Raw genomic sequence first — 26,462 nt, forward strand, 5'->3', positions numbered from 1 at the left:
TCTAAGTACACGACAACTTTATTGACCCCCAGCTGGGTAGTGCTTGCCCCTCCACATCAGTCCCTCCCTGTGTTGGCCATTGCCCCCAAGGCACTGCTGGTCAATTCCCACAACCTGGTCATCTCTGGTGTCAACCCTTCCCAAGGATAAGGGGGAAGGGAGGGTGGTTCTCTCACTAGTGATGATGGCAGGTGTCTCAGGGGGCACAGGGCTAGGGCTGAGGTGTGTCACCTCAGCTGAGGTGGAAGAGCCGGATGAGGGCGTTGGTAAAGAAGAGAAGGACACAGCTACCACCCAGGCTGCCGAGTGCTGGCGCTGCGCCCTTGGTGGGTCTCTTCGTGGTGGTCATGGTCTTGGTCTTGTTTCCCAAGACTCCAGTCTGTATCTGCAAGAGAAGTGGGGCAAGCGGAGGGGGCTTTTGAATCTCTTGTTTGTTGGTTAGAAACACAGTTCCCCTACCTCTCATACAAAAGTCCCCAGTTCTCTGTCCCCCATGACCTCGACTTCTGCTACAAGGTCCTGTGGGAATAGTTGGCTGCTTCCTACCTTGAGACAGGCAGAGTTAGAGGTGGTCCCTAGCCTACCTCCCGTGGAAGCTTCCTTTCATCTCTGCCAAATCACCAGCTCCTCCAGCATGCAGGAGACAGGAGAGCCTGTGGCCCCAGCCCATGTCTTTACTAGCCAGGCCAGGGGCTTAACCTCTCTGAGCCTCAGTTTCCTCATCTTTTGGATGGGCAGAAGAGCCCATCACAGTCTTGGGGTCATACGAGACAGGGCTGGTGAGGAGGCACCTGGCAAAGTGTGGGTGGGTGGATGGGTAGATGGGGAGGGTGCAACTTTCCCTGAGAAGATGGCCGCATGGTGATCAAACTGTTCTCAATGCTTGATCAAGCTGCAGCTAAAGCTGCTCTTGATAGAGATTAAGCTGTTTTTGGTGGTGGTCAAGCTGTTCTTGATCAAGAACTTGATGGTTCCTGGCTCCTATCCTAACTAGTGCCCTCTGGGCACAGGGGATGCTGCCAAAGCTGCTTCCTGGCATAGCAGTTGATTTTGAGACTCCAGCTGTTTCTGGAGTGGGAGATTTCTGTCTTCTTTGCATTGCTGAACATGCAGGCTTCTTCCCCAGGTGGTTCCCTGCCACCTCCAGAACCAGATCAGGCTCCAGTGGAACGTTTCCTGGCCTCCTCCAACAGGACCGTGTCCCCAGGTTCTCTGTGGGTTGATGCCATCTCACTTAGGGTTGTCTTCCAAAACCTCCTAATTCCCTATTTTTCCTAACACCCAAGGGGTGCCTCAGTGTGCCTGGAGCCCTGTAAGTGCTCCCCAGCCTTGGGTACAGGCTTCTGCTCAGGGGCAGCCCTCAAGCAGCCTGACCCCAGCCAGAAGGCCTGGAAGGCTAGGAGCTGGGCCCCTGAGTCCTTGGTTCCTCTGCTGAAGGCTCTGAGAGAAGGCTGGGTGCGCAGAAGCCTGTATTCCCTTCCTCCTGTGCCAGGCAGGGCTGGGCAGTCCTGGGCAGTGGTGCCAGGGGCTCTGTGGGGCTGCTCTTACCTGAATCATAACCAGGAGGCTGATGGTGAACAGGAGGAAGAGGAAGCCCTTCATCTTGGGAGGATCTTGGTGGCTCTCTTGGCAGCAACTTTTGGAAATGAACGCAGGGCTGTCTGCAGGCTCTTTTTGGCTTGATTGCTTTTGAACCACGAGGCAGGGGAGGCGGAGGCAGGCTGAAAGGGAGAGGAAGGAGGGCCTATGGGGTAAGAGGAGGAACTGATTTCTTTCTACACAACTTTGGGTTGAAGATACCAGGCCCTTCTGGATAAAGACAGAGACAAATCCCAGGGGATGGTGCGTGGGCAAATCAAGGGGACAGCTGTGGGGCAGTAAATAGGGCCCTGGGCTTGGAGTCATGCATACTGGGGATTGAATCTTGGTTTAATCTCCTATCAGCTCTGAGACCCTGGGCCAGTAACTGCCTCTTTGAACTTTTAATCGAAGAGCTGCCAGAGGATTGAATGCAATGTAATTAAAAACAGATTGTGGCTGGGGATAGAGCTGAAGGGGAGAAGGCTGGGATAGACTCAGCTTTCAATATAAGACTGTAGATGGCTCCACGTGTTCAGAATGAAGGCTGGGGGAACATTAAAATTTAGTGAGGGGTTGGTGGTAGATTTCTGTGAAAATGAATTAACACTGCATTAGGAATCCAGAAACCTAGCTTCTAGACACGCCCATTCCCTCTGTGCCTCAGCTTCCCCATTTCAAGTGAGAAGACTAAAGGGGGTTATTTCTGCAGTTTATTAAGACCTAGCATTTGGTGATTTGGATAAAGAAAGTAGGAGATGGGTTGTTTGTATCAATGTAGGATGGATGGGAATAGGGCTAGGGGCGGGGCAACAGGTAACTCAAATGCAGTGGAAGGGATTTGGGGTGGGGGTGGCTGTGAAGTCCCAGTGAGGGGTGGGGGGTGAGAGGGATCACCAAACCGCTTGGATGGCGCTCCATTCTTTATACCTTCTCTCACTTTATTCTCTCAGTGGGGCTCTGCAATACGTTTTATGATTATCCCCATTTTCTTAAAGAAACTGAGGCTTAGATATTAAGTGACTCGTCCAAGGCAGTAAATGGTGGAGCCAGTCTCATTTGAACTTGAATCCAGGTCTGTCTGAAGCCACAGCCATGTATGTAACTTCGGGCTGCCCTGGAAGTCAATTCTATCTTGATTCCCTGAGCCACTTCTGTCTCCAGCCTCTCCCACTCTCCCTTTCTTAGTCTATTTTATTCTTAGTCTAAACTCACTTCCCTTCTACTTTTATGGGCTAGGCCTCATGTTGCAACCTTCAGAAGAACCTGAGTGGGCCCTTAGGGGCCTCCAGCCCTGGTGAAAAAGAAAGAACTGAGAGTCAAGACTGGTGAGAGAAAGCCAGGAGGAGGAGGCGGCCGTCTTGAGGCTCCTGGGAAGGAGGGAGTGGGAAGTGGGAGGAGTACTCAACTGTCCATCACTGTCCACCCCATCAACTCCTTCACCGGAGGTCTCTCCTGACCCTTGACACAAGTCCTGGCTGCCTTCACTGCATCTGTGGGGGTGGATGATTCTGGGGGTTCGTGGGAGTCAGGGAGGCAGCAGGTGCCGGAAGGGCACTGGCCCAGGAGACAGGAGGCTCCTGCTGAAGTCCAAGATTGCTCTGCTGAAAATTGGCTGTGTCACACTGGGCAGTCTTCTTCCCTCTTACGAAGAGGCAGCTGGACAGGCTAAGTTCCAAAGCCAGCCGGGTTGTACTTTCTCCCTTCTGGGGTTGCATGTGAGGATACTTAAATGCCAGGCTCTTATTTGTAAAAATTTTCTTACAAGCCCCAGAAATTTCATTTCAACAGCCCGCACCTCTGCTGTGGTGTGAGCCTGAGCTGCTAGTGGTGGTGGGGTCTTGAGGCTGCTGGAAGGGTTTTTAAGAGTCTTCAGGACTTGGGGCGTGGAGGGGCATCTGGAGTCTTCAGAATTTCAGAGAAGAAGTGGGGCTTCACATCTTGTCCTCTCCTGCCCTCTCAGCAGTCATTCTATCTTGACAGAACGAAATTTCATTCTGTATAGACAGAACACTAGTCACAAAGCTTAAAGTGCCCAGAGAACCCCCATTTCACAGATGGAAAAACTGAGGGCCAGAGAAGGGCAGGTTAACGGCAGAGCTGGAGATTGTACATAGTCTCTCTCTCGACTTCAATGTCCTACTGCACACCTTCTCCAAAAGTGACTTCTGAACCTTAACCAGCAGGATGGGAAGTCTCAGTCCACACCCTCTGCAACTCTCCCCAGGGATCAAGATCAAGCTCCTGGTGTGACACCGAAGGCCCTTGCCTTCCTCCCGTCTTGTTTTGGGTTCCATAACATCCCTCCCCCATGCCATACACACCACACCCTTGCCCTCACCCAACTTACTTCTCCCCAGCTGCCCCAGGCTGTTTTACACCCCCATGTGTTTTCTCTGCAAGGAAAGCCCTTCTCCAATTATTTTATCTGGCCAACTCTTATTTGTTCTTCAAGACTTAGCTCAGAAGCCCCTCCCCCTAGGAAACTTTCCACTTCCCCCAGGAAACTCCTCCAAAGAGAGGAAGCTCCTCTGTGTTCCAGGAGCCTCTTCTGTTGGCCTCTGCTCTAAAGATTGTGTCTGCTAAGAATACAATCTAAGGGTACTAGGTCTTGTTGCCTCTCTAACCCAACATAGCACAGAACATGGCACAGAGTAGGTGTCAGGGACAGCCGAATGAGTGAGTGACTATAAGGTGACCACTCCCACCTCCAAGCCTTGTATGCCTCTATTCATTCAGACAGTAAATACTTATTATGGGGCAACAGCAGACTAACCATTGGAGAGTTACCAATATAGACCATAATTAAGGGGAAGGGAGAAGTGAGCCCTTCATTTGGGGCTGCTTTTCCCTTAAAAGTATTTGCCACTTCCAGAAGAGACAGCTGAGAAACTGAGCAGAGCTTTCTATAAATTTATGGGTCTGGGGGGAGAAAAACTGTAGTTCAAGACCAGCTAAGAAAGGAGGGCCCTGGTAAACTCTCCCACCCCCGACTAGGCTTTGGGTTGGAACCATGAAAGATTACACCTGAGGAGTAACAGTGAACAGGAAACAACAGCACAGCCCTCACAGAAACTGAAGACAACGTGACCAAAAAACCAAGAGAAGCAACAGATAATAGAAACAGTTACACAGAAGATCCAGCTAATGGAATTATCAACCAAACTTTCAAATAACAATGTTCAGTATATTCAAAGACATATAAGACAAGATCAAGAACTGGAAATTATAGAAAAGAACCAAATGGAAATTCTAGAACTTAAAAATACAATAATAGAAATTAAGAACTCAGTGAATAGGTTTAGCTTCAGATTAGACACAAATGAAGAAAGAATTAGTGAAGTGGAAGACCATAAGAAAATATTACTATGGCATAATGTATTTATTAAGTGCCTACTGTGTGGTCTAGGCACTGAGGATACAGAAATGAACAAAAAGGCGTGGTCTCTGCTCTCATGTAGCTGACATTCGAATGGGAGGAAACGAAAAATAATGATAATTTAAGATTTCAATAAATGCTATGAGGGAGTCAATAGGGTAATGTGAGAGAAGAGAAAAGGGAGGAGAACATATTCTAGGTAAGTGTTTGGGGAAGACCACTCAGAGAAAATGATTGTGTTGGGGAAATGATTGTGTGGGACATAGGCATGCAAAACACCTCAGATCACTCCCTGTCCCAGTTTCACAGTGTTCTTTGATGACTGGCCCGAGGCCCTAGCACAGTCCCACATAGGGCAGGTGTTCAACATGTGCCTGAGCTCAGTGACAGAATGGGATACAGCAGGGATGGAGGAAGAGAAAGGGGGTTGCTGCCCTTAGTATGGTATGATCTGCCCTGCATCTTTCATTCCCACAAAAGAGGGCTGCAATCCAATAGCACCATAGAGCAGTCAAAGGTAAATTTTCATCCATCTGTTCATTCAGTTCATTTCAGGCAATTTATTGACACCTACTGTGTGTCAGGAAAGATGAATGAGTGAGGGTCCCTTCCCTTGAGGAGTTCATAGTCCAAGAGGGAGATGCATACTGAAACAATCACAAAACTGAATAAGAAATGCTATAATGGCAGCAGGGCTATTAGAATATAGAGTGTAATTCTGCTTGGGGGGAGGAGTATTCATGGAGGACGGGACATTTGAGCTAGTTCTTGAAGGACTGAGGGGGATTTTCCCAGGCGGAAAAGGCAAAGGAGGATGTTCCCACTGGAAGGAGAGGCCTGAACATAGGAGAGAGCATGATAGTTTCTGGAACACTGAGAAGGGTGGAAGGCAGAACTCATAATCCAAACGTTCTAAATGTCATGCCAAACTAGAGATGGTGAGGTTTGATCCAAGGCAGCTGTGATATGGGTGGAGAAGAGGGGGAGGGTGGCAGAGATAGCCAGGTTTTTATTCTGAAGGAATGCCTGGACTTAGAGGACCTCTCTGTTACTGAGCAAGGGCCCCATCTGCTTGCTGCAAGATAAAGGCCAATCAGTCCAGAGGCAAAGGGGTGGAAAGAGAGAGAAAAGTTTATTTAAGTGATGAGCTAGCAAATCACAAGATGGTGGACTATCATCCAGAAAAAAACCATCTTAAGGAGAACTGATTTGGAAGTGACTTATACAAGGCAAATGGGGCTGGGGAGGGGCCTCAGGAGTATCAGGTGGTGGATGACCGCAGACTGTTGGCCACTTCTGCTTAGCAGATCTGCTGAATGCAACAGTCCTGAGGAATCTAAGAAAACCTGTTACTTCCTTATCTGGGACAGAAGGAACAGTTTGGGCAGAGGACATAAATTTTCTGCTAACAAGTTATTTTTTTCTACTGGTTACAGATTAGCTTTTCTAGTACAGTTCTAAGCGTTTTTCCAAAGCACATTGTGAGAACAAGACAGAGAGAGGGAGCATGTGGCCTTGGGGGCTGAAGTTTTAAGAGTCCTCTGCACAGGCACAACTGTCTTTCATATTTCTTTATGAGTCGAATGTGCAAATTCCAGGGGGGGGGGGGGGACGGTTTTCTATGTGTTGCATGTGGTGGATATTTAGTCTGTGACTTCTAAAGTTTACACTGGGTCATTTTAACTTCTCAAGGCTCCTGCGAGACGCTTAGTCAGGAGGAGGGCTGTCAGCAAGCTACTTGCTTGTCAGCGGTCCTCCTGCTGTTCTGCAAGGCAAGCTCAGAGAGTGGTTACTTTGTTTCCGACGTTAAACCTTGTGGGTACAGGCATGATTTCATCCTAATCCAGAGAAACTGACTCCGTCCTCAATTTCATCTCTCCTTTATTATTTACCTTTCCCTCCTGAGCTGCTAGGACCCAATAAACACTTGAGCCCCAAAGAGGTCGTAACTGACAAGGGTCTTTCGGGAAATCATTTAAAAGCAAAGCAAACGCTGTCCATTCTCAAGAATAGAGACTTCTAGAGCCATCTGATTCCAGGCCTGGGGTCTACTTCCTCATCCTACAGGTGGGAAAACAGGCCCAGAAAGAGCCTTGTTCAGGACCTCCCTCCTCCCAAGCCAGAGCCTTTCCACCATCGTCAGGCAGTAAATATACACCGCGGGATAGAATCAAGAAGAGGCTGACAAACCCCCACCCCAGAAGTTATTTTCCCCAAAATCAATTTAGCAAAACAGTGGCATCGTTGGGATTACACATTCAGGTCCAGAGGCTTCTAGCAGCTTCATGAATTTAATCCCAGCTTCGCTTTCTACGCCTCGGGGTGGTACGGATGAACTCTCCATTTCCCCAGACCCTGAGTCTGCTCAGAGCGGTGGATTCTGGGATTTGCAGTCTCCCGCGAAGAGTTTAGACTCTGTGGACCAATAGAATTCGAGCACGGACGGCTGTACCCGCCTCCGCTGCCTGCTGGTTACTCAGGGGCCCCTTCGAACTAGCCAATGAGAAGCGCACAGATCCCGGTCGCCTGGGAAACTGCGTGACAACAATATGGCGGCGCCGCGGGACGGCTCCGTGGCCTTGCGTGGTGAGTCCTGGCCGAGGTCTTTCTGCCCCCGGAGTCCTATACGCAGGCTGAGGCCCTGGCCCCCAGAGCCCCGAGGACTCGCGAGCCCGCGGCCCGGCTCCCCTAACAGTCCCCCCGCGTCCCGGGAGCGGATTCGGGCCCCCTGCCTACCATGGCTACGCGTGGAGGCGGGAGGAGGCGACGCGGCTCCCCGGACGGGGTTAGGTGGTGATAGAAGTCGCGCCGTGAGCGTTCCAGCTGCGGATTTACGGAGTGAAGGCATGCAGTCGTCCGGGCCCTGTCGGTGCTGGAGAGCACGGGGGCCTGGGGGGACGAATAGGTCGCGTAGGTGTGAAGGATGTTGTCGATCAAGCACAGTTCTGACTTGGGTCCTACAGACGTAGAGGCATAGGACACAGCTTTCCCCTCAAAGCCCGAATCTGAAGGCAGGGGGACAGTCTAATCTTGAGTCACCTCCAACCTGAGGGGGAAGACACAGTCCGCCCCTGGAAGCCCCCAAAGTGAAGGGAGAAAACATGGCTCTGTCCTCAGGGACCCCTGGTCTGAGGGAGGAGGGGACACAGCGCCGCCCTCAGGAGTCCCCAGACTGATGGGAAGATACGCCCTCAGGGGTCTCCTCTAATCCATGGGAAAAGTGATCTGGAGACAGTATGTCGGATTGGCTTGGACTGAGACTGGAAGCAGGGAAGTCAGTTGGGGGCCAAAGAAGCGCAGTGAGAGCTCCCCTAGGATGGCCAACAGTGGGCATGGAAAGGAGGGGCTATCTGTGAGAGAAAATGCAGTCTATCCTGCAGCGTTTGGCAACTGATGGGGTTAAGAGGGAAGGAAGAAGAGAAAAAATTTGTGGTTGGGTGATGGGGTCCCATTAAGAAGAGAGATGTGGGAAGAGCTTATTTTGAGGGAAGATTTGGATTTGTTTTGGGGACCAGGTCCTTCTTTTTTCTATAATAGGTTTATAGAGATATAATTCACATATTATATACTTCACCCCTTTAAAATGTAAATTTCAATAGTTTTTATTATATTCATAGAGTTGTGCAACCATCACCACAATCACCACAATTGCAGAACATTTTCATCAGCCTCAAAAGAAACTCTGTACCCTTTAGCAATTACCCCCATTTACCCCCAGCTACCCCTCCCAACCTAGGCAACCACTAGTCTACTTTGTCGCTATAGATTTGCCTGTTCTGAACATTTCAAATAAATGGAATCATAACAATACATGGTCTTTTGTGACTAACTTCTTTCCCTTAGCATAATGTTTTCAAAGTCCATTCACATTGTGGCATGTATTTATTTCTTTTTTGTTGCCAAATAACATTCCATTATAAGGAGATATTTATACCACATTTGCTAGTCCATTCGTTGGTTGATGGACATTTGGGTTGTTTCCACTTTTCGGCTATTAGGAATAATGCTGCTATGAACTGTATACAAGTTTTCCTGTGGATACAAGTTTTCATTTCTCTTGGGTATATACCCAGGAGTAGAACTACTGGGCCATAACATCACTGTTTAATCTTTTGATGAACTACCAGACTCTTTTTCCACAGCAGATGCACCATTTTACATCCCAACAGAGGTTCCAATTTCTCCACATCCTTGCCAACACTTGTTAATTTTTGTCTTTTCAACCAGTTTCTTTTGGAGGGTCTTGAGAATGGTGATGAGATAGTGATGCGAATCCTTTGGAGAAGGGAGGGATAATCAGGTCTGGTGGGAGTTCATGCAGCACAGTTCTAGCCTCTAAAAGCACAGTGCCTGGGGCTTTTTAGCACGATGAAAATATTCTGAGATTGTGGTGATGGTTTCACACCTCTGTGAATATGCTAAAAACCCTTGAATAGTACACTTAACAGCATTAAGTATGTGAACTATATCTCAATAAAGCTTTTTTTGAAAAAGAAAGTTCACATACTGTATGATTCCATTTATATAACATTTTTAAAGTAAGAAAATTATAGAGATGGAAAACAGAGTAGTGGTTGTCAGGGGTTAGGGATGCTGGAGGAGGAGCATGGCTGTGACGACAAAGGAGTAACATGAGGGGGCCTTTGCAGTGATGGAATAGTTTTGTATCTTGACCACAGTGGTCATTACACAGACTCTACACAGTGGATGAAATGGCGTAGAAGGACACACACATATAGGGACATAAAACGTAACTATTGGGGGAAACTGGGTGAAGGATACACAAGAGCTCTCTGTACTATTTTCCTGATTTCCTGTGAATCTATAATAATTTTAAAGTAAAAAGTCAAAATATAACTAAAGAACAACCAAAAAAGCTAGGAAAAAAAAAAAAAGAGTTAACTCAGCCAAAGGAAGGGTGTGGTTAGGAGTGGGAAGATCATTCCAGGAGGGGGTTCCAGGCCGGCAGCAACGTGCGCAAAGGCATGGTGCATTTGAGGCCGAGCTGGCAGTTCAGAGTGGCTCAAGTGTAGGAGGGGGGCCGTGGGGGGTGAGGTCAGGAGACACAGGCAGGGACCAGATCATCCATGTTAAGGAATTTTGAATTTTTTTCCTGTGGGTGAGAGGAGTCATTGGGCACTTTTAGGAGGAAAATGACGTCTCAGCTTTGTGTTTAAAAAGATCCCTCTGGCAGCGTGTGGACACTGGGGAAGGGAACCAAGAGGGGGCTGTCACACTTGGCCACACAAACCATGAGGATGCCCAGACAAGACGGCAGGGGCAGCGCAGATGTGGGAGGCTGGGTGGTGTTGGGCAAGGAAACTCCGGGCCTGGTCCTTGGAGGACTCCTCCTGAGGAAGGAGCCGGGCATGAGTCTCAAACTCCAGAATGAAGACAGAGGAGGCGGCCTTCAGGCCTCACTTGTCCCCTTGCTGGGCAGCTTCAGCACAGGGTGGAGGCCAGGGTCACACATTTCAAAAGTGGAACAAAAGATGATTTCAGGCCCTGATGGAGGTCCTTTGGTTCCAAGATTTCTAGATATTAGCCACCTAAGATGCTTAATTCTTTGAATGGAGTATGACCTTTAATTACATCCCTGATGTGCACTCATCTTTCCAGAAGGAAGAGGGAAGGAAGGAAAACCAACATTGATGAGTGCCTTCCATGTGCCAATAAGAACAAAAGCCACATAGCCACAAGTCACGTGTTTTGTTTTTTGGGGTTTTTTGGAGGAAGATTAGCCCTGAGCTAACATCTGCTGCCAATCCTCCTCTTTTTGCTGAGGAAGACTGGCCCTGAGCTCACATCCATGCCCATCTTCCTCTACTTTGTATGTGGGACACCTACCACAGCATGGCTTGCCAAGTGGTGCCATGTCTGCACCTGGGATCCGAACCGGTGAACACCAGGCCGCCAAAGCTGAACGTGCGCACTTAACTGCTGAGCCACCAGGCCCGCCCCAACAAGTCACATTTTTAAGTGCTTCCTTTGAGGGTGGCACTGGGCTAGGTGCTTTATGAGTGTTCTCTCTGAGTCCCCTGGGTAACCGTGCCTGGCTGGTATAATACCATCCTCATTTTACACCAAAGGAAACTGAGGCATGGGTTACACGGGTAGATGGCAGAACCTGTCCACAGCCTGGGCTTTTGATGTCCCCACTATGGGGACCATGTCTTGGTCGAATCCTGTCTTTGGGTAGCTCCTCTCTGGCTCTGAGATGTTAGGGGTGGCGCCTGGGTTCTAGTAGGAGAGGAGGGGACCCCTGGGCTTTGTGTGGAGCAGCTCCTTGATAGATGGACGAAAGCCCCAGGCCTCCTGGGTAGTCTTGTGCCTAGGCTCTAAGTTTGGGCAAGTCTCAGGCTCTGGCCCATCTCTACCCGCCTCCCTCCCCCGAGCCCATCTCCCCACCGCCCTTTCCTAAGCACTGTCAGGCCAGAGGCCTCCAGGATCCGAGCAGAGAGCTGGATGTCCAGAGGAGCAGGTGAAACAGCAAGCACAGGGATCCTGAGGCTAAGCTGCCTCCAGAAACTTCTGCAGGGGCAGTGGGAAAAAGTGAGGGGTGCTGCTCACTGGACAGTGCTCCCTCCTGGGAAAAGTTGCCAGGGAAGAGGAGGTTTCAGGCCACTTCTTGAGGGAGTGTCCTCCAGGGCTGACTTACTTCTTTCTTCTCAGGGAGTTCCTGACAGCTAGAATCTAGAAGCAGAGCTATGAGCTCCCCTTTGGCCTCCCTTGGCAAGACCCGGAGAGTGCCCCTGCAGTCGGAACCTGTGAGTCCAGGGTAAGGAGCCAGCCTCACGAGGTCTTTGTGTCCATGCCCCGCCTCCTCCTGGCCCCTCCAAGGACTAGAAGAACTGCTGATGTCTTAGAGAAAACAATAAGGAGTTATGTGGCTTTTCCTGATCACCGTATCTTTCTCTTTGTACCTTCTTCTGGGAGGCTCTTCGTTGTGTGTAAGCATACGCTGGGTTGTGCCCTCTAGTTAGCTGTGGGCCCTGTAGGAATGGCTCAGCCTCCATGTTTTTACTCATGGTTCCTGTGTCCACTCTGCAAACACTGGCAGTGTACCTATTCTGGGCCAGGCCGTGTGCTGGGCTCTCATTCAAGGGAATTGTTTACATCTGTCCAGCACTTTCATCTTTTCAAAAGCATTTTTCGCCTCTCTTTGCTCTTCTGAATGCCACTTTGAGTCATTGGAAGGCCAAGGGTATCCAGAGAGGTTAAGTGACAGGCCTGGGGTGCCACAGCCATTTCAAAACAGAGCTGGGGCTGGGCTCTTGGGCATGGGGACTCTTGTAGTCTTCCCCCCAAGACTCTGCCCTTCAGCTCTTCCCCACCTTTCTCCATTGGGATGAGTCAGACACCACGAAGCCTGTCCCTTGGCTCGCCCAGTGCCAGGGTGGGATTCGGGGAGGATGTCCTCAGGAGGCAGAGGCCCAGCCTCCATCTCCTTTACACTCTGCTGGGGCTTGGTGCCCAGACCCTTTCTCCTGGTGACATTCCAGGGGGTCCTAACTTGTCTGTCTTCCTTCTCCTTCCTGCCCGGGTTCCCAGGAGGCGAGCGGTAAAAATCTATGGAGATGGTAAGTGTGGGCTCTGTCCTCATGTCCTCCTCATCTCCTATCTGCCAAGGCTCCTTGTGGTTGGGCAGATGGAAAGACCGTGATGAATGTCCCTCTCAGCCAGAGCAGCTGCCCAACTACAATGTTGTCTATAGCTCCCCACCCCTCCCTGAGGACAGGGCTTCCTCCTGGCAGCTCTCAGATTAGGAGGCCCCATACCCTTAGCAGAGATGTCATTGCTAACATCTGAATTCCTCCACCCACGTGGGGTTGCCCAGTGGGTGCTGAGAACCCACGAGGGGGCCAGACCCCAGCCCTCCTTACCCTGACAGCCTCCTCAGCCCGTTTTAGCCTTTTCTCCCTGTCCTCGCATCGCTGCCCTGACTCTTGCAGGCTCAGACCTTTGCATCCCAATTCCACTCTTGCCCCCATCATGGTGCTCCCATTAGCCACTCAGGTCTCATCAGGAGCCAGGCAGGAAGAACTCCCAGAAGAGACCTGTTCTGGTTGGATCCCTTCTCCCCAACATCCCAAGTTTTCTATCCTGTGCTGGGGGTGGGGGAAGATGGAGTACATATGCCAAAATTCCTTGGGTCCCAGGATCCCAGTTTCCTCTGGCCTCAGCCCCAGAGCAGTGACTTGGGCATCCCTGTCTGCAGAAGACGAGGTGGACATGCTGAATGACAGACATGGCTCTGAAGAAACGATCTCTGTTCCTTCCTGCTATGGCCGCATAGGTGCCCCTGTGAGTAGGCAAGGTGAGAGCAGAGGCCTGAAGGGGTCTGGGTGCCCAGCAGCAGGAGAGGGCCCCAGAGAAGGGATGGGGTCCAGAGAGGCGTGGCACCCACTCTTGCCTGCTGGGGCTGACGCAGCTGCTCCCACTCTTGGCTGACTGCAGCCATGTGCCTGCACCCCTAAACCTGTCCAGGACTTGGTTTGGCATAAAGCCACAGGGGCCCCAGCCTTAGCTCAGGAGGTCTGGTCAAGCCCGGGCCAGGCTGTGGCTGGAGCCTCTGGAGTGGACCCAGCTAGAATCACTATCAAGTGTGATGTCAGTGGGTCCAGGATTCAGGGTCTGAGAGGAGTGAAGGGCCTGACGGTGGAGCTCAGCCTCCAAAAATTTGCTTCCACAGGGCTCTGGGCAAGGCCCCAAATCCCCTGGATAGCCCTCCTACCCTGGCCCACTCCAACCCCAAGGGCTGTGGTGACATTGCAGTCATCAGGTGCCTAAATTAGGGTGGGGCTGATCGGGGCGGCTTCCCAGAGTGGGAGGATTGAGCAGCCCTGGGCCAAGGAGAGATGTGGGTGGGCGGGACGAGCTGTGCAGAGTGCTGGGCAGGGTCAGAGTCTGAGCTGGGAGTCCAGAGGAGCTGGAGCTGAGGCGAGAGTATCTTGGGTAAGTGACTTCCTGTCTCCGTCTCCATTTCCTCCTCTATGAAGTGGGAATGGAAACACTTAGGTCAGCATGTTGAGGTGAGGATTCCATGAGGCCATCCTCCATGGAACAGCCCTCCGTTTTACAGGTAGGGGAATTGAGGTGGAAAAGGACACAGAAGACCCTGGCCCCTCAGCCCTTCAATCATAAAGCCAGGATCTCCTCACTCCAGCTGGGGACACTCTCCATAGTAACTGCAAGAACCAGCTCTTCCCCATCAAGAGCCGTCCACGTGCTCTCTCTGCCTCTCTCCTGCTGTTTGCTCCTCACTCACTCTTAGCCAGTGTCTGTCCCCACCAAGGTCACCAAGAGGACACATGCATCTATCTCACTTCTCCGCACAGCAGCATTCCACGTGGTCACCGTTCCCTCCTTCTCAGATCACCCCAGGCTCTTGGCTGCCATGACACTCCCCTCCCAGATGTTTTCCTCCTCTCAGGTTCTTTCCCCTCGGCTCTCTTTGTCAGCTCCTTCTTTTCCTCCCAGAGTTTCAGTGAGATGTTCCTCCTGCCTGACTTTTTCTCCCTCTCTCCGCTCTGCCTCAGTGAGCTCATCTGCACGCTGTGTGCTGACAGTTCCCCAGTGTCTACATATCCGTTAAGCTTTTGACTGTAAGGCAAAGAAAACCCTCACTCAACCAGCGCGAGCATTAAGGACTTACCATCCCACACACCAAGAAGTTCTGAGGAGGCAGCTTCAGGGTTGCTAATCCAACGACTCAAAGGCCATCAAAAGCTCATGTTTCTCCATCTTTCCCCTGAGCCACCCTTGGCACATCAGCCCCACGTGGTTGCATAGTGACAGCTGGAGTTCCTGTGTCACACATCGGAAGGGCAACATCCAGGGGAAGGAGAGGGCCTGTTGCTTCCTGTCTCTCTCGTTTCCTTTTTCAAACTTTTTATTTTGAAAAATTTCCAGCATACAGAAAACTTGAAATAATAGGACGATGAGTCCTCCATCTAGATTCAACAATTTGTGACAGTTAGCCACCTTTGCTTTCTCTCTGTCCATATCCACTCTGTCCATATCTCTCTGTCCATATCCACATATGGATGAATGTCAATGGGTTTTTTGGATGAACCATTTAGAAGTCACTTGCAGATATCATGATGTTTCACCTCTAAATACTTCAGTGTGCACCTTCTGAGAATAAGGAAATACGTGACCACAATACAGTTATCACACCTAAGCCTGTGAATGACTCAGTAATACTCCCCAGCAGCTCTTCCGCATTCAGATTTCCCCAGTCTGCCAAAATATCTCTCTTAGAGATCCAGGTTCTAATTGAGGGTCGTACACTGCCTTTGATTGTTATGCCTCTGTAGAACAGTGTCCCTGCCTTTTTAAAATGTGACGCTTGGGGCCGGGCCGGTGGCGCAGTGGTTAAGTGCGCACGTTCCGCTTCGGCGGCCCGAGGTTCACCTGTTCGGATCCCAGGTGCAGACATGGCACCACTTGACGAGGCATGCTGTGGCAGGCGTCCCACATATAAAGTAGAGGAAGATGGGCGCGGATGTGAGCTCAGGGCCAGTCTTCCTCAGCAAAAAGTGGAGGATTGGCAGCAGTTAGCTCAGGGCCAATCTTCCTCAAAATAAATAAATAAAACAAAATAAAATGTGACGCCAACTTTTTGAAGCATGCAGGCCACTTGTTCCAAGGAACGTCGGACATTGTGGATTTGTCTGCTTGCTTGCCCTAGGTGTTGCTTAACTTGTTCCTCTATCTGCTGTATTTCCTGTAAACTGGGGGTAACATTTAGATGCTTGATTCGACTGAGGGTGAACTTTTGGACAGTGCTTCGAGGTTGTGTGACCCTTGTCTTATACCACTTACTCATCACCTTGGACAAATTACTGAATCTCTGTGCCTCAGTTTCCTAAAGCAGTTCATTTCCTCAGAGGCACAGTGTGAGGATGGCATGAGTTGAGACAGGAAAGTGTTTAGGACAGTCCCTCTTATCTAGGTGGCAGCTGTTGTTATTACTCTTATTTCCGCTCCTGGGGATCCCTCTCCCCCTCCCCTGGACCCCCACACCTCAGCCTCAGCTCTAAGCCGGGGCTCTAGGACTTCTTCTGGTTGGCAGTCCCTGTATCCCACGACCCGGAGAAAATGGCCACCGTGATGAAGCAGTTGCGAGATCTGGAGCAGCAGGTGAAGGCCCAGACTAATGAGATGCTGTCCAAGGTGGGACCCCAGCAGGGAAGGGTCAGGGTCTGGTCTGAGGGGTGGTGGGGCCCGGGCTGGGGAGATGAATGAGGCTACTACTGTAATAGGCCAGGGCAGATGGGTTCTAGAACCATCTCCCCCACTGACACATGGAGTTTGAGGGCCAGTTATGGTCTGGGGCTGATCTGGGTCCCTGTGACCTAAGAGGCTAGGGGTCTTCTCACAGCTGAGCAAGGCCTGTAGTCCTTGCACTTGGTGGCAGCAGTGGCTGCTGAGCACTGGGATGCTAGAGGGTGCTCCACATCTTTCCCACACCTCAGGGGGGAACTACAAGGGTCATCTGAGGTATGGGAGCGGGGCTTGGCCAAAGGGGGATGGTGCGGGGGCTTTAAGCTCCCCAGTGCCCCACAGAGGCAAAAATTCTGGCTCTTCCCATCTGGAAGGGGCTCCTTGGGGCTCTGGGAACCACCAGGCCTGTCTCCCCCACACCCCAACCCCCATATCTCACTGCCACAGGATCGGAAGATACGGGCCCTAGAGGAATTGCTGCAGAACTTCCAGGAGAACCAGGGTAAGAGGCTCTCTTGGTGGGCTGGCCGGCCCTCCTGTTGCACCTCCCTTGGGCTGGTGACCTCTGGGCATCAGGACTCCGTGAGCATCACGCTGAGTCCTGTGGTGGGGTCTGGACCACTGAGCCCAGAGCGGAGCAGTGACACACCCAGGACGGTCCCTCCTATATGGGACTGAGTCCCCTGAGCCCAGCCCTGAGCACAGCGTGCACCATTGAAAGTGTAGAGGAAACACAGCCCCCTCAGGAACCTTGCTCTCAGGGGGTGGCCTCCTGAGAGTCAGGACATCCCCCCTCAAGGTCAGGGGGAGCAGCCCAGAGGCAGTTCTCAGGGGATCCCTTGAGTTCTCAAGGGGCAGCTTCTTCAGATGACCCTCCCGGCAGAGCACTGGTCAAGGCCAAGGTGGCCTGGCAGCCTCCTTGCTGAGGCAGCGGAACCCCTCCCTGTCTCTCCCCGAAGGTGAGGCGACCCTGCAGCGGCAGGAGGAGCTGGAGACGATGTGCACGCGGCTGCAGCGGCAGGTCGGGGAAATGGAGGTGAGCGAGGCAGCGGCTGAGAGCTCTCTGCCACTCAGAAACAGGGTCAGAGCCCCTCTCTCTGGGCTGCCCTCGCCACACATCCCACACAGGGCCTGCCCTGTGTTCCCTACTCAGGACTAACCCAGCGTTTAAAGAGCCCTGGAGGTGTCCAGTGCCAGAGCACACTTCTCCTTTCGGGCCTGGGCGAGCCCCTGCCTACCTCTTCAGTCTCCCCTTGAACCACTCTCCTCTCCAGCCATGGAGACCTGCCTCGGGTTCTTTAACCAGATAGAGCTCTTTCCCACCTCAGAACCTTGGCCCATGCTGTTCCCTCTGCCTGAAATGTTTTTTTCCACCTTACCCTGGCAGGTTGTCACTCATCCTCAGTCTCAAATCGAGGTGGGGGCCCTTCCCTGGGGGCCTCCAGACCTCTGACCAGGGCAGGTTCTCCGTCCTGTGTTTTCTCAGTGCCTCGTCTTCTTCCCCTAGGGGACTGTAAACTCCACAAGGGAGGGGCCTCTTTTCCCTGCTCATTGCTGTGCGCCCAGCACCTAGCACTGCGCCTGGTCATATGTGCTTACTGAATTGGCCATGGCCATCCCTTGCCTGTGAAAGTGGCATCTCACTCACCCAGTGTCATCTTTCTTGCCCCTCCTCACTCACCCATTCCTGTGGCAAGGCTTGAACTGGAGGGACCCTACGCTAAAGGGAGGGTCCTGGGCAAGCACACTTCCTCAGTGCCCGGCACTCTCACTGGCCCCACCAGAAGCTCCTCCTGGGCTCTAACCTCTCCCTCTCCATGCAGAGTTGGGGCAAAGCCCCAACCCAATTGAAGACCACAGAAGCAAACTTCCAAGCTGCAGCTGTAACTGAGGGCGCTTCCCACCTGGGCCTGTTCATACCTGGGGCTCAGGGTAAACACAGCTGCTCCCTGAGCAGCCTGCTGGCAATGCTGTCAGCCCATGGGGCTTCTCTGAGCAGCTCCCACAGTGGGTGAGGGCTGCGACCCAGAGCCTCAGGGCAGAGGGCATCGCGGCTCCCATGTTCACGGCATTCATGCTTTTATTGCTTCGTTAATTTAATAAACTCGTACAAAGTATCTCCTGTGTGCCAGGCACCCTGCCAGGCGTGAGATATGGATGTGGTCCCTGTCCTCCTGGGCCTGACAGTCTGTAGGGGACAGAGACATAAACAAGTACAGAGAGTACGTGAACTATTTAAATGGGTGACACGATCGAGAGTAGTTGGGAATTGGGCCACTCTGTGCGGTGACGTTGGGTAAAAGATCTAGAGAATGAGGAGGGGACCACGGAAAGGCTGAAGAGATGAAAGGCTTCACTTCCCCGTGTAAACTTGGCTCCTGGTGGGTGGTTATGGAGCAAGAGGGAGAGCGAGAAGAGGCTGAAGAAGCCACAGCGACCACATCACAGGGGCTCGCCCATTGCCCGTCGTGTGGGATTGGATTCTGTTCCTTGAGAATGGGAAACCATGGGAAGGTTTCAGTTGGTGGAGTGCATGGGGGAAGGCAGGTGGAAGCACAGTTTGAGTTGTCCAGGAGGGAGTGACCATGGCTTGAAAGAGGATGGCGGCAGAGGAGAGGGAGCAGAGTGGATGGATTCCAACCGCTTTGGAGGCGGTGCCCACAGGCCTGTGAGTCGTGGCAGGGCAGAGAGAGGAATGGGTTATGGATGAGCCCTGGGTGGCGGGGGTGCCGTTGAATGAGACCAGAAGACCTGGAGGGGAAGAGGTTTGGGAGGTGGGGTCGGGGAGTCATGGCTGTTTTGAGATGCCTGTTAGATATCTAAGTTAGACGGTTGGAAATTTGAAACTGAAAAGGAACAACATGTGTTGCAAGGTCTGAAGACAGAAGTGTGCCCACTGGGTTTGGCACCAGGCAGGCTGTTGGTGGCAGCACATGAGCAGTTTCAGTGAGTTGTGGACAGAGGCCTGGTTGGTGGGTTGAGGAGAGAGAACTGAGGAAGCAGCAACAGGAAGTGTAGACAACTCAGAAGTTTTCCTGTGGCCAAGGGGATGTGAGGCCCAGCTCTAGGCAGGCTGTGTGTGGGTGGCGTGTCCTCTCAGTCCGCAGAGCTGGGTGTCCCTGCTCCTCACACTCAAGCCAGACCACCGGGTCCCCACCGCCGTAATGGCTGCCTTCAGGGAGTTCTTACTTGTGCCAGGCACTGTGCTGAGTACTTGACGTGCATTATCTTACTGAGTCCTCCTCAAGCTTATGGGGCAGGTGCTGTCATCTCCATTTTACAAGGAGGCACCTGAGGTTTTAGGAGGTTAAGTGGCTTCCCAAGGTCACAGCCAGGAAGTGGCCAAGATCCCTGGGCCCATCCCCTCTGCCCACTTAGCTCTGGGCTGAGGCTGGGGACTGGGCTGATGTCACCTTTTCCCTGGGAAGGGGCTGAGCTGATGGTGGCCCCAGCATCGCCCCCTCCTCTCCCCCCAGCGCTTCCTCGGTGACTACGGCCTGCAGTGGGTGGGTGAGCACGTGGACCAGGAGGACTCGGAGGACAAGATAGGCTCCAAGGATGGTGAGGAGGACTGGATGACGGCCAAGAAGTTCTGGAAGCCAGGTAGAATTGGGGGTCTGCCCCTGGCCCTTCCTACAAAGGGAATTCTCCAACAGCTTCCTGTTGGCCAGCAGCTGTCCAGAGACTGTCTCGTTCATGCCCTTCCCTCCAAGCACAAGGTGCCTTCAGACATCCCACACTTTGCCTCTGACATGGGGGCAGGGAGGGAAGGCCTTGGCCTCCATTGCCGACAGCCTAACCTGCCACCACTTTCTTCTTCTGGTCTCGCCTCAGACTTTCTGCTTGCTCATCTTTCAAAGCCTCCAGAGACCCAGAGAAACAGGAGGTAACAAGACCTCATTTGTCTCAGGCGCCATAGTTTACAAAACATCATCCATCCAAAAGCCATTGCCTTTAAAAGCTATCCCTCTGCTTTGGAAGCTGCCCCTCAATTCCAGGGCTCGGCGCCCCCTGTATACTCTCTTTCCAGGTTCCTTTACGACCCAGGCCATGGAAGTCTGCCTGCTTCTATGGGACTTCACCACTTTTTACTTTCAACTCGACTGCTAATATCTAGGGCTGTGCCCTATAGATTTGGGGCCATAGAACCGGTCATTTCTGAAAGCCAGGTCCGTTCTCTTTAAAGAAGGGAAGTTCTTGCCCAGAAGGTACTTCTGTAGGCTCTGGAGCTAGTCAAACCTGGGTGCTCATTCCCACTCCACCACCTTTTCCAGGTGTGACTTGGGCACATGACTTTCCTTCTCAGGCCTCCAGTTCCTCATCCATAGATGGGGCTGTGCTCTTCCTGACAGAGTTATGAGGCCCGAGTGGGTTAGACGTAGAGTACCCAGCACTGACCCTGCAAGTTATCAGCCCAACAAATTCGCACTCATTGTTTTCCAGAAGGCAGTGGTGGTCTTGTGGGAACATGATCATGGCTCCTGAGGGGACTGTTTGGAAGATGATCACACTCTCTTGATTTAATAGGTTTCCTATTGAGTGATAATCCAGACTCAAAACTTGAGAGTACTACTTCCTGTTCAAGCCTTAGCTTTGACCAGATCCTCCTAAACCTCAGGGCACAACTTCTTCACTGTTTGTTCTAAACACATCACTTCCCATTTATGCAACATTTACAGTTTTCTTTCTTCTTTTTTGGTGAGGAAGATTGGCCCTGAGCTAACATCTGTGCCAATCTCCCTCTACCTTGTATGTGGGACATCACCACAGCATGGCTTGATGAGTGATATGTAGGTCTGCGCCCGGGATCTGAACCCACGAACCTGGGGCCACCAAAGCAGAGTGTGCAAACTTAACCACTACACCACCAGGCCGTCCCCCAACATTTGCAGTTTTCAAAGTATTTTTGTAAATCGCCTTGACATAGGCCAGGGCTTATTCCATTTTACAGATGGGCAAACTGAGACATTTAAGTCTGAAGACTGTTGAGTGAAGGAAGCAGGCCTTAAGGCTGAGAGCCCATTTGAGAGGTGGTTAGAATCATCCAGGAGGATGAGATGATGTCCAGCATCAGGGAGATACAGGTGGGGATGGTGAGAAGAGGCAGAGCAGAGAGATGTAGGAGGTAGAATCCACGGCCTTGGAGACTGATAGTGCAGGAGGGAGTGGACGGGAGGAGTGTCAGGGATGACCTTAGGGAGCTCGCTGTGAGGAAGATGCTGAGTCCATTTGAAACATGCCAAAGCTGGGAGCTGTGTGGCACCAGGCCGTGCCGGGAGGCAGTGGGGGCCTGGCTCTGCTGCCCAGGACGATGCAGGCCTGGGCGTGCCAACAGCTTAATCACACTAAATGAGCCGTAGATGGAATGCTGTGGGAAGAGTTCTCTAGGGACCCCCCACCCAGGTGAGAGGGGAGGTACTGGCAGGGGACTGCCAGAGCTGTAAGAACGGCTGTTCCTGGCATCCAGGGCCAGAGGCCTGCCAGCACTGCGCCTGGGGCCCTGCCATGGCGATCTGGGCTCAGGTGTTACATGACCCTGCTGACTTGGAGGCCAGCCTTCCTCCTGGCTGGGGGGCCTCTCTGCTCCTTTGGGGAGGCAGTCAGGCCAGATAGCTGGTTTCCAGACCTGGCTCTGTGGATTCCTACCCCTCTCCCCAAAAAAGAGAGCAGCCCCGAGTCTGCTCTGTGCTGTTTATGCTCCGAGTGGGCTGGCTCTGAAGCTAAAGGCCCTCATGAAAGCCCCCGCCGTGCGCTCCCTCTGTGCATCCCTTCCTTTTGCTTTTTGATCCTTCAATGTGAGGGCCCTCAATTTAGCTCTTCTGACAGATGAACAACATGTTTTTCATTTCCAGCAGCTTTTCCTCCTGGGACCCCCCTCTGTCCTGGCTCCTCTCCATCCTCTCCCCACTGCCTTCTCCCAGGTGCCAGCCTGCTCCTCCCCAGAGGCCCTCAGGTCCACAAAGCTGGCTTCTGGCTGGCCCAGTGCTCTGGCTCTCCCTCTGTTGGATAGTACTCCCCGCAGGCCAGTGGACGGGGGAGCCAGGGCATCTGTGTTGGGCCAGACTGGGGCTGATTGCAATGTTCTAGAGCCTGGGCCTCTTGTCTTAGGGAGGAAGGTCACTTGGGCCCATGAAGGGCCTCACTGGAGGGGAAGCCTTGCAAGGGCTTTGCCTCAGGCTGGATCATTTGCCCCTCCACACCAGGGTATTGAGCATCAAACAGGATGGGTTCCAGGTGCTTCAGGGTGTGCGGACACATGAAAGGGATAGTCCTGCTCTGATCATACCACCATGGGGCCAGGTGTTGAGCCTCAGGGCAACTCCAGTCAACTCCTCACTCCTTTCTTTTCCCGCTCTGAGCTCCTCACCTCATCAAGTTCCTGCCTTCCCTCTACATCTCCGCTCCCCCTGCCGGCCCCTACCTCCCGACCTCCCAAGCCCCAGGCTCCTGCATCTGGGTGGGGGCCTCTTCCCACCCCTGCTCAGGAAGCTGCGCTGACTCCATGGGCTGTAGCCAGCTTCCCTTGTCCCTGGGCCACATTTGGGCCCCTGGAACTGGCCTGGCCTAGACTCCAGGCAGACTGGGCTCCTTCTGCCCCCGACCCCAGGCCTGTGCTATGGCCCCAGAAGTGCCTTGCCCCCTTCCCTCCCCTCCTTTGAAGCTCAGCTCAAACCAACCTGCTTCAGCCAGTGGGCATGGAATGCCTGCTCATGCCAGGCACTGGGCCACCCTAGAGCTGCCCCCTACCGCGCTCCACCCGCCCACCCCACCACCTGGCACGTGGCTCTGTGTTAGAGGTAAAATGTCAAAGGCTCTGGCTGAGGAGCGGGGGCCTGGATTAGATCAGACCCTGTGTGGGCAAACCTCTTCACCTCTCTGAGTCCAAGTCCTCATCTGTGAAATGAGGAGGTGGTGTGACTGAGCCCTAGGCCACCGAGAGCACTGAATGCCACAGCGCCTGCGGAGCGTTCCCGAGGGCTGACGGTGGTAGATGAACGGTGACCGTGAGCCCCTGTTATGCCCTGAGTGCCCAGCACAGTGCTTGACCCATAGGCCAGGGCACATGCGCATGCACGTCATTGGCGGGCGGTGCCCAGGCCTGACAAGGCACCTTGGGACAATCCTCTGCACAGGAGGAGGTGGGGACGGGTGGCGCGATGCTCAACAGCAGGGGCCAGAGAGTTGGTTGTGGCCCTGGCAGTGACCAGACTCAGGGCCTGTTTTCTCCCCGCGGCCCCTCTGAGGAGCAGAGTGAATGTAGGTAAAGCCCCCGAGCAGGGCCTGGCTTGCAGGTCAGTGGAAATAGTGGGTCCATTTCCTGTCCCGCAGCCTTTGCCTGAGGTGAAGGGAAGTGCTGAGGCCCCTCGGCCACTGCCTCGGTATTTCACAGCCACAGGTGGTCCTCCCAGCCCAGGGTGGGCCCACCACTCATCTGCTGATAGTGGCAGAGTCTGGCCCTCTTCTGGGCTCTGCGGCCCCCACAGTGGCACTTACCACATGCCATTGTCACCATTTGTCACCCTGGCTCCTTCACTCAAGTATGAGCCTGCGGACAGCAGGACTCTCGGCATGAGCACAGCCTTGGTTCTCAGGGCCTTGTGGAGCATGGGTGCTCCAGACGTATTTGCTGGATGGCGGGATGGAGAGATGGATCCAGTACGTGCTGGATGCTCCAGGCTGCGTTCAAGGAGTACCAGTGTGGTTGGAAAGACAAGCAAACAGAAAATAACAACAGCCTGTGATGGGGCAGAGGGAGTGAGCCCAAAGGCTCCAGGAACCCAAGTGGAACAGGGACCCAGCCTCAGAGGGAAGGGCTCCTGGCAAGGCCTCTCAGAGGAAGAGACCCCAGGGATGAGCAAGAGTGTCAGGTGTTAATGACAATAGCCACCACCTGCCAGGCAGTTCCTCTGAGCTTCACAGCAATCCTGTGAAGTGGGAACTGTTATTGTCCTCATTTTATAGAAGACGAAGCCGAGGTCCAGAAATGTTGGTCCACTTGCCCAGAGTCACACAGCTTGAAAGCAGAAGCCCTGGCAGTATGGCTGCAGAGCATGAGAGAGGGAGCATATTGAGGGGAGGCTGGGGACCCTAGGCTCTGAGGGTCTCGGAAGTTGGGCCAAGGAGTTCCATGCCTCCCTTCTCCCCTTTTTAATGAAATCCAGGGCTCTCGAGGTCGGATGAGGCCTCAGAGATGATCTCCCTGCACTGCACCCCTCCTTGGAAAGGGACCCCAGTGAGCAGTGTCTGAAGAGCCAGCACTGAGAGGCAGCCTGTGTGGTCACTGAGAACCACGGTTGGAGTCACCTGGGCTCTGCAAGCTGCATGACCTGGGGCATGTCACCTTTCAAGGCCCAATTTCCTCTTCTGTAAAATGGGAGCAGTAATCCCGCGTGTCACTACTGTCAGTTCTCTGCTGGACCTTGTGGGCGGGGTGGAGTTTCCTATTATCTACCCACTCCATGGAAAGGAAAGCTGGGACTCGAGAGAGGAACACCTCATTTGATCTCTGACCTTCCTCACCCCATGTGACCTGGCTGCACTGGGCCAGGCTTCTGTTGAGCACTCCTTTCTGTGTGGTGGCGATGCCAGGCTCTTCCTGCCTTGTTCTCTCAGCCCTTGTTTGCCCAGTGCCACCCTTCCTTCTCCTGGGCCCCTTATCTTGCTTCCACCTGCTGCACCTGATACCTGCCCTGCCGGCCCTGCTTTCACTTCTCCAAGCCCTAGCCCGAGTGGCCGGGAGCCTTACAGGCTGATTTTCTCTGCAAACTTCTCTTTTCCCTTTCAGTCTTTGGGCATTCTCCCCTGGGCTTCCACCTGCCCCTTCCCCTGTGGACCACCCCATGCCCATCAGCCCCTGCAAAAGCCCTGCCCCAGGAGGCAGCTGGATTAGCAGTCAGTGTATCTGAGTGGTCCTCCTGGTTCTGCTAGGTGGTGTTGACTTGGGCCAAGTCATCTGACCTTCCTAGGCCTCACTTGCTCCATCTGTAAGAATGTAGGGATGGGGCAGGTGTTGAATGAGATGAGAGCTTTTCTGTTGTTTTTAGGTTTACCAATGTTTTCTGAAAGTAGTTAGTTGTTAAAGAAAAACAGTGTCTTGTCATACCAGGGATGCCCACGATGTTCTGTGAGTTTTTGAATCTCAGGGACTCCAGGGGACCCCAGGAGGAGAGGGGGCAGGTGCAGCCCCTACAACAGTGTGACATGTGGGGCGAGGGGAAAGCCAGCTGGAGCCTATCGCTTCAGCAGCTGCGAAGACAACAGGAAACAGGGCCGCCCACATCTGTACTTAGAGCAACCACTGCACCACTGTTGGGAAAGGACTTGGGTCCCCAGAGTCCTGACCCACATCCTGCAGCAGCCTGGCTGTCCTGGAGAAAAACAGCTCCCGAGAAGACCCAGAAAGTCACTGGTGTTTCGTGGGGTTACACCCTAGTAGATGACTTACTTGGGGGCCAGGTCCCTCCAAGGACTGAGAACAGACCCCTAGCCTGTCCCCCACCAGCATCCCACCTGCCCTCTGCCCTTTCTGCTCTGGCATCTGCCACGGCTGCCCCCACCTCATCTGCACCCTCTGAAGCTTATGCACAGCTCTATGTGCAACACATTTTTCGGAAGAGGAGGCCAAAGCTTCTGTCAGCTTCTCAAAGGGGTCTGTGACCCAGAAGTAGTTGCACAGCCCAAGGTCTGCCCCATATCTGTTCTGTCCAGCAGCTGTCCCGACATCTTCCCTAATAGCCATCTGTCCCTACCCCAGCCTCCCTCTCCTGAGGGTGCAGATGGATGGAAAACAGACTGTAGTCAGCCCCTCTTCTAACTTTCCAAGTGGCCTGGGGCAAGTCATTTATCATCTCTGTGGGCCTGTTTCCTCATGTGTAAAATGAAGATAAATAACCCCTGCCTTATAGCCTCTGGGTTGGCCTGAGGTCCATTTGTGCAAGGTAGAGTTGGTAACAATAACTAACATGGACAGAGTGCGTGTTCCCAGGTGGCCCTTACTTTGTCATCCTCCTGGACCCTAACAACCATCCTGGGAGGCAGACACTATTATCATCCCCTTCTAGAAGAGGATGCTGTGATGAAGAGCATTAAATGGCTTGACCAAGGTCACACAAGTAGAGGTGGAGGAGCTGGGATTTGAACCCAGACAACTTTGATCCCGAGCTGGGAGCTCTGTACAGTGCTTTTCAGCTTCTAAGCCAGTGCCTGACACAGACAGCCCTGAGATTAGATCCTGCTCTTGCCATTTATTGTGCATCCCTAGACAAGCCACTGACCT

General features: G+C 52.8%; 2 protein-coding genes across 20 annotated transcripts in view; one reads left to right on the forward strand and one right to left on the reverse strand.

The window, feature by feature from the left end:
• Positions 1 to 14,784, reverse strand: CD52 (CD52 molecule). Of its 3 annotated transcripts, XM_023635433.2 has the most exons (4): positions 14,613 to 14,784; positions 7,694 to 7,846; positions 1,549 to 1,721; positions 1 to 385 (listed from the first exon to the last, which is right to left on the reverse strand). In XM_023635433.2, the coding sequence occupies exons 2-4, from the start codon at positions 7,803 to 7,805 to the stop codon at positions 233 to 235; spliced, it is 438 nt and encodes a 145-aa protein (XP_023491201.1). In that variant the 5' UTR covers positions 7,806 to 7,846; positions 14,613 to 14,784; the 3' UTR covers positions 1 to 232. The 3 variants fall into 3 exon arrangements, with proteins under 3 accessions (XP_023491201.1, XP_070102638.1, NP_001355789.1); XM_070246537.1 differs by lacking the exons at positions 7,694 to 7,846; positions 14,613 to 14,784 and adding an exon at positions 2,988 to 3,575; NM_001368860.1 differs by lacking the exons at positions 7,694 to 7,846; positions 14,613 to 14,784 and having other exon boundaries at positions 1,549 to 1,602.
• The window catches only part of UBXN11 (UBX domain protein 11), a 22,952-nt gene continuing 3,907 nt past the window's right edge, over positions 7,418 to 26,462 (forward strand). Inside the window, exons 1-8 of one of the 17 annotated variants that reach the window (XM_023635424.2) lie at positions 7,418 to 7,543; positions 11,630 to 11,735; positions 12,509 to 12,537; positions 13,176 to 13,274; positions 16,035 to 16,135; positions 16,634 to 16,688; positions 17,146 to 17,222; positions 19,663 to 19,789. In XM_023635424.2, the coding sequence (XP_023491192.1) occupies positions 11,665 to 11,735; positions 12,509 to 12,537; positions 13,176 to 13,274; positions 16,035 to 16,135; positions 16,634 to 16,688; positions 17,146 to 17,222; positions 19,663 to 19,789 (559 nt within the window). In that variant the 5' untranslated portion in view covers positions 7,418 to 7,543; positions 11,630 to 11,664. Of the gene's footprint in view, positions 7,544 to 11,629; positions 11,908 to 12,508; positions 12,538 to 13,116; positions 13,275 to 13,786; positions 13,913 to 13,957; positions 14,040 to 15,990; positions 16,136 to 16,633; positions 16,689 to 17,145; positions 17,223 to 18,573; positions 18,855 to 19,662; positions 19,790 to 26,462 lie in introns of those variants that run through there. The other 16 variants (XM_070250561.1, XM_023635426.2, XM_070250566.1 and 13 more) reach the window with 16 other exon arrangements.

This window comes from Equus caballus, chromosome 2 (genome assembly GCF_041296265.1).
Source record: "Equus caballus isolate H_3958 breed thoroughbred chromosome 2, TB-T2T, whole genome shotgun sequence".
In the NCBI taxonomy this organism is placed as follows: domain Eukaryota; kingdom Metazoa; phylum Chordata; class Mammalia; order Perissodactyla; family Equidae; genus Equus; species Equus caballus.

Coding starts and splice junctions, on each gene's coding strand:
- CD52 (XM_023635433.2), bottom strand. CDS start 7,805: ATGCCTTCACTCCGTAAATCCGCAGCTGGAACGCTCACGGCGCGACTT. Junction 1,722..7,693: donor CGCCTCCACGCGTAGCCATG/GTAGGCAGGGGG, acceptor TCTCCCTTTCAG/CCTGCCTCCGCCTCCCCTGC. Junction 386..1,548: donor GCCTCCTGGTTATGATTCAG/GTAAGAGCAGCC, acceptor CTTCTCTTGCAG/ATACAGACTGGAGTCTTGGG.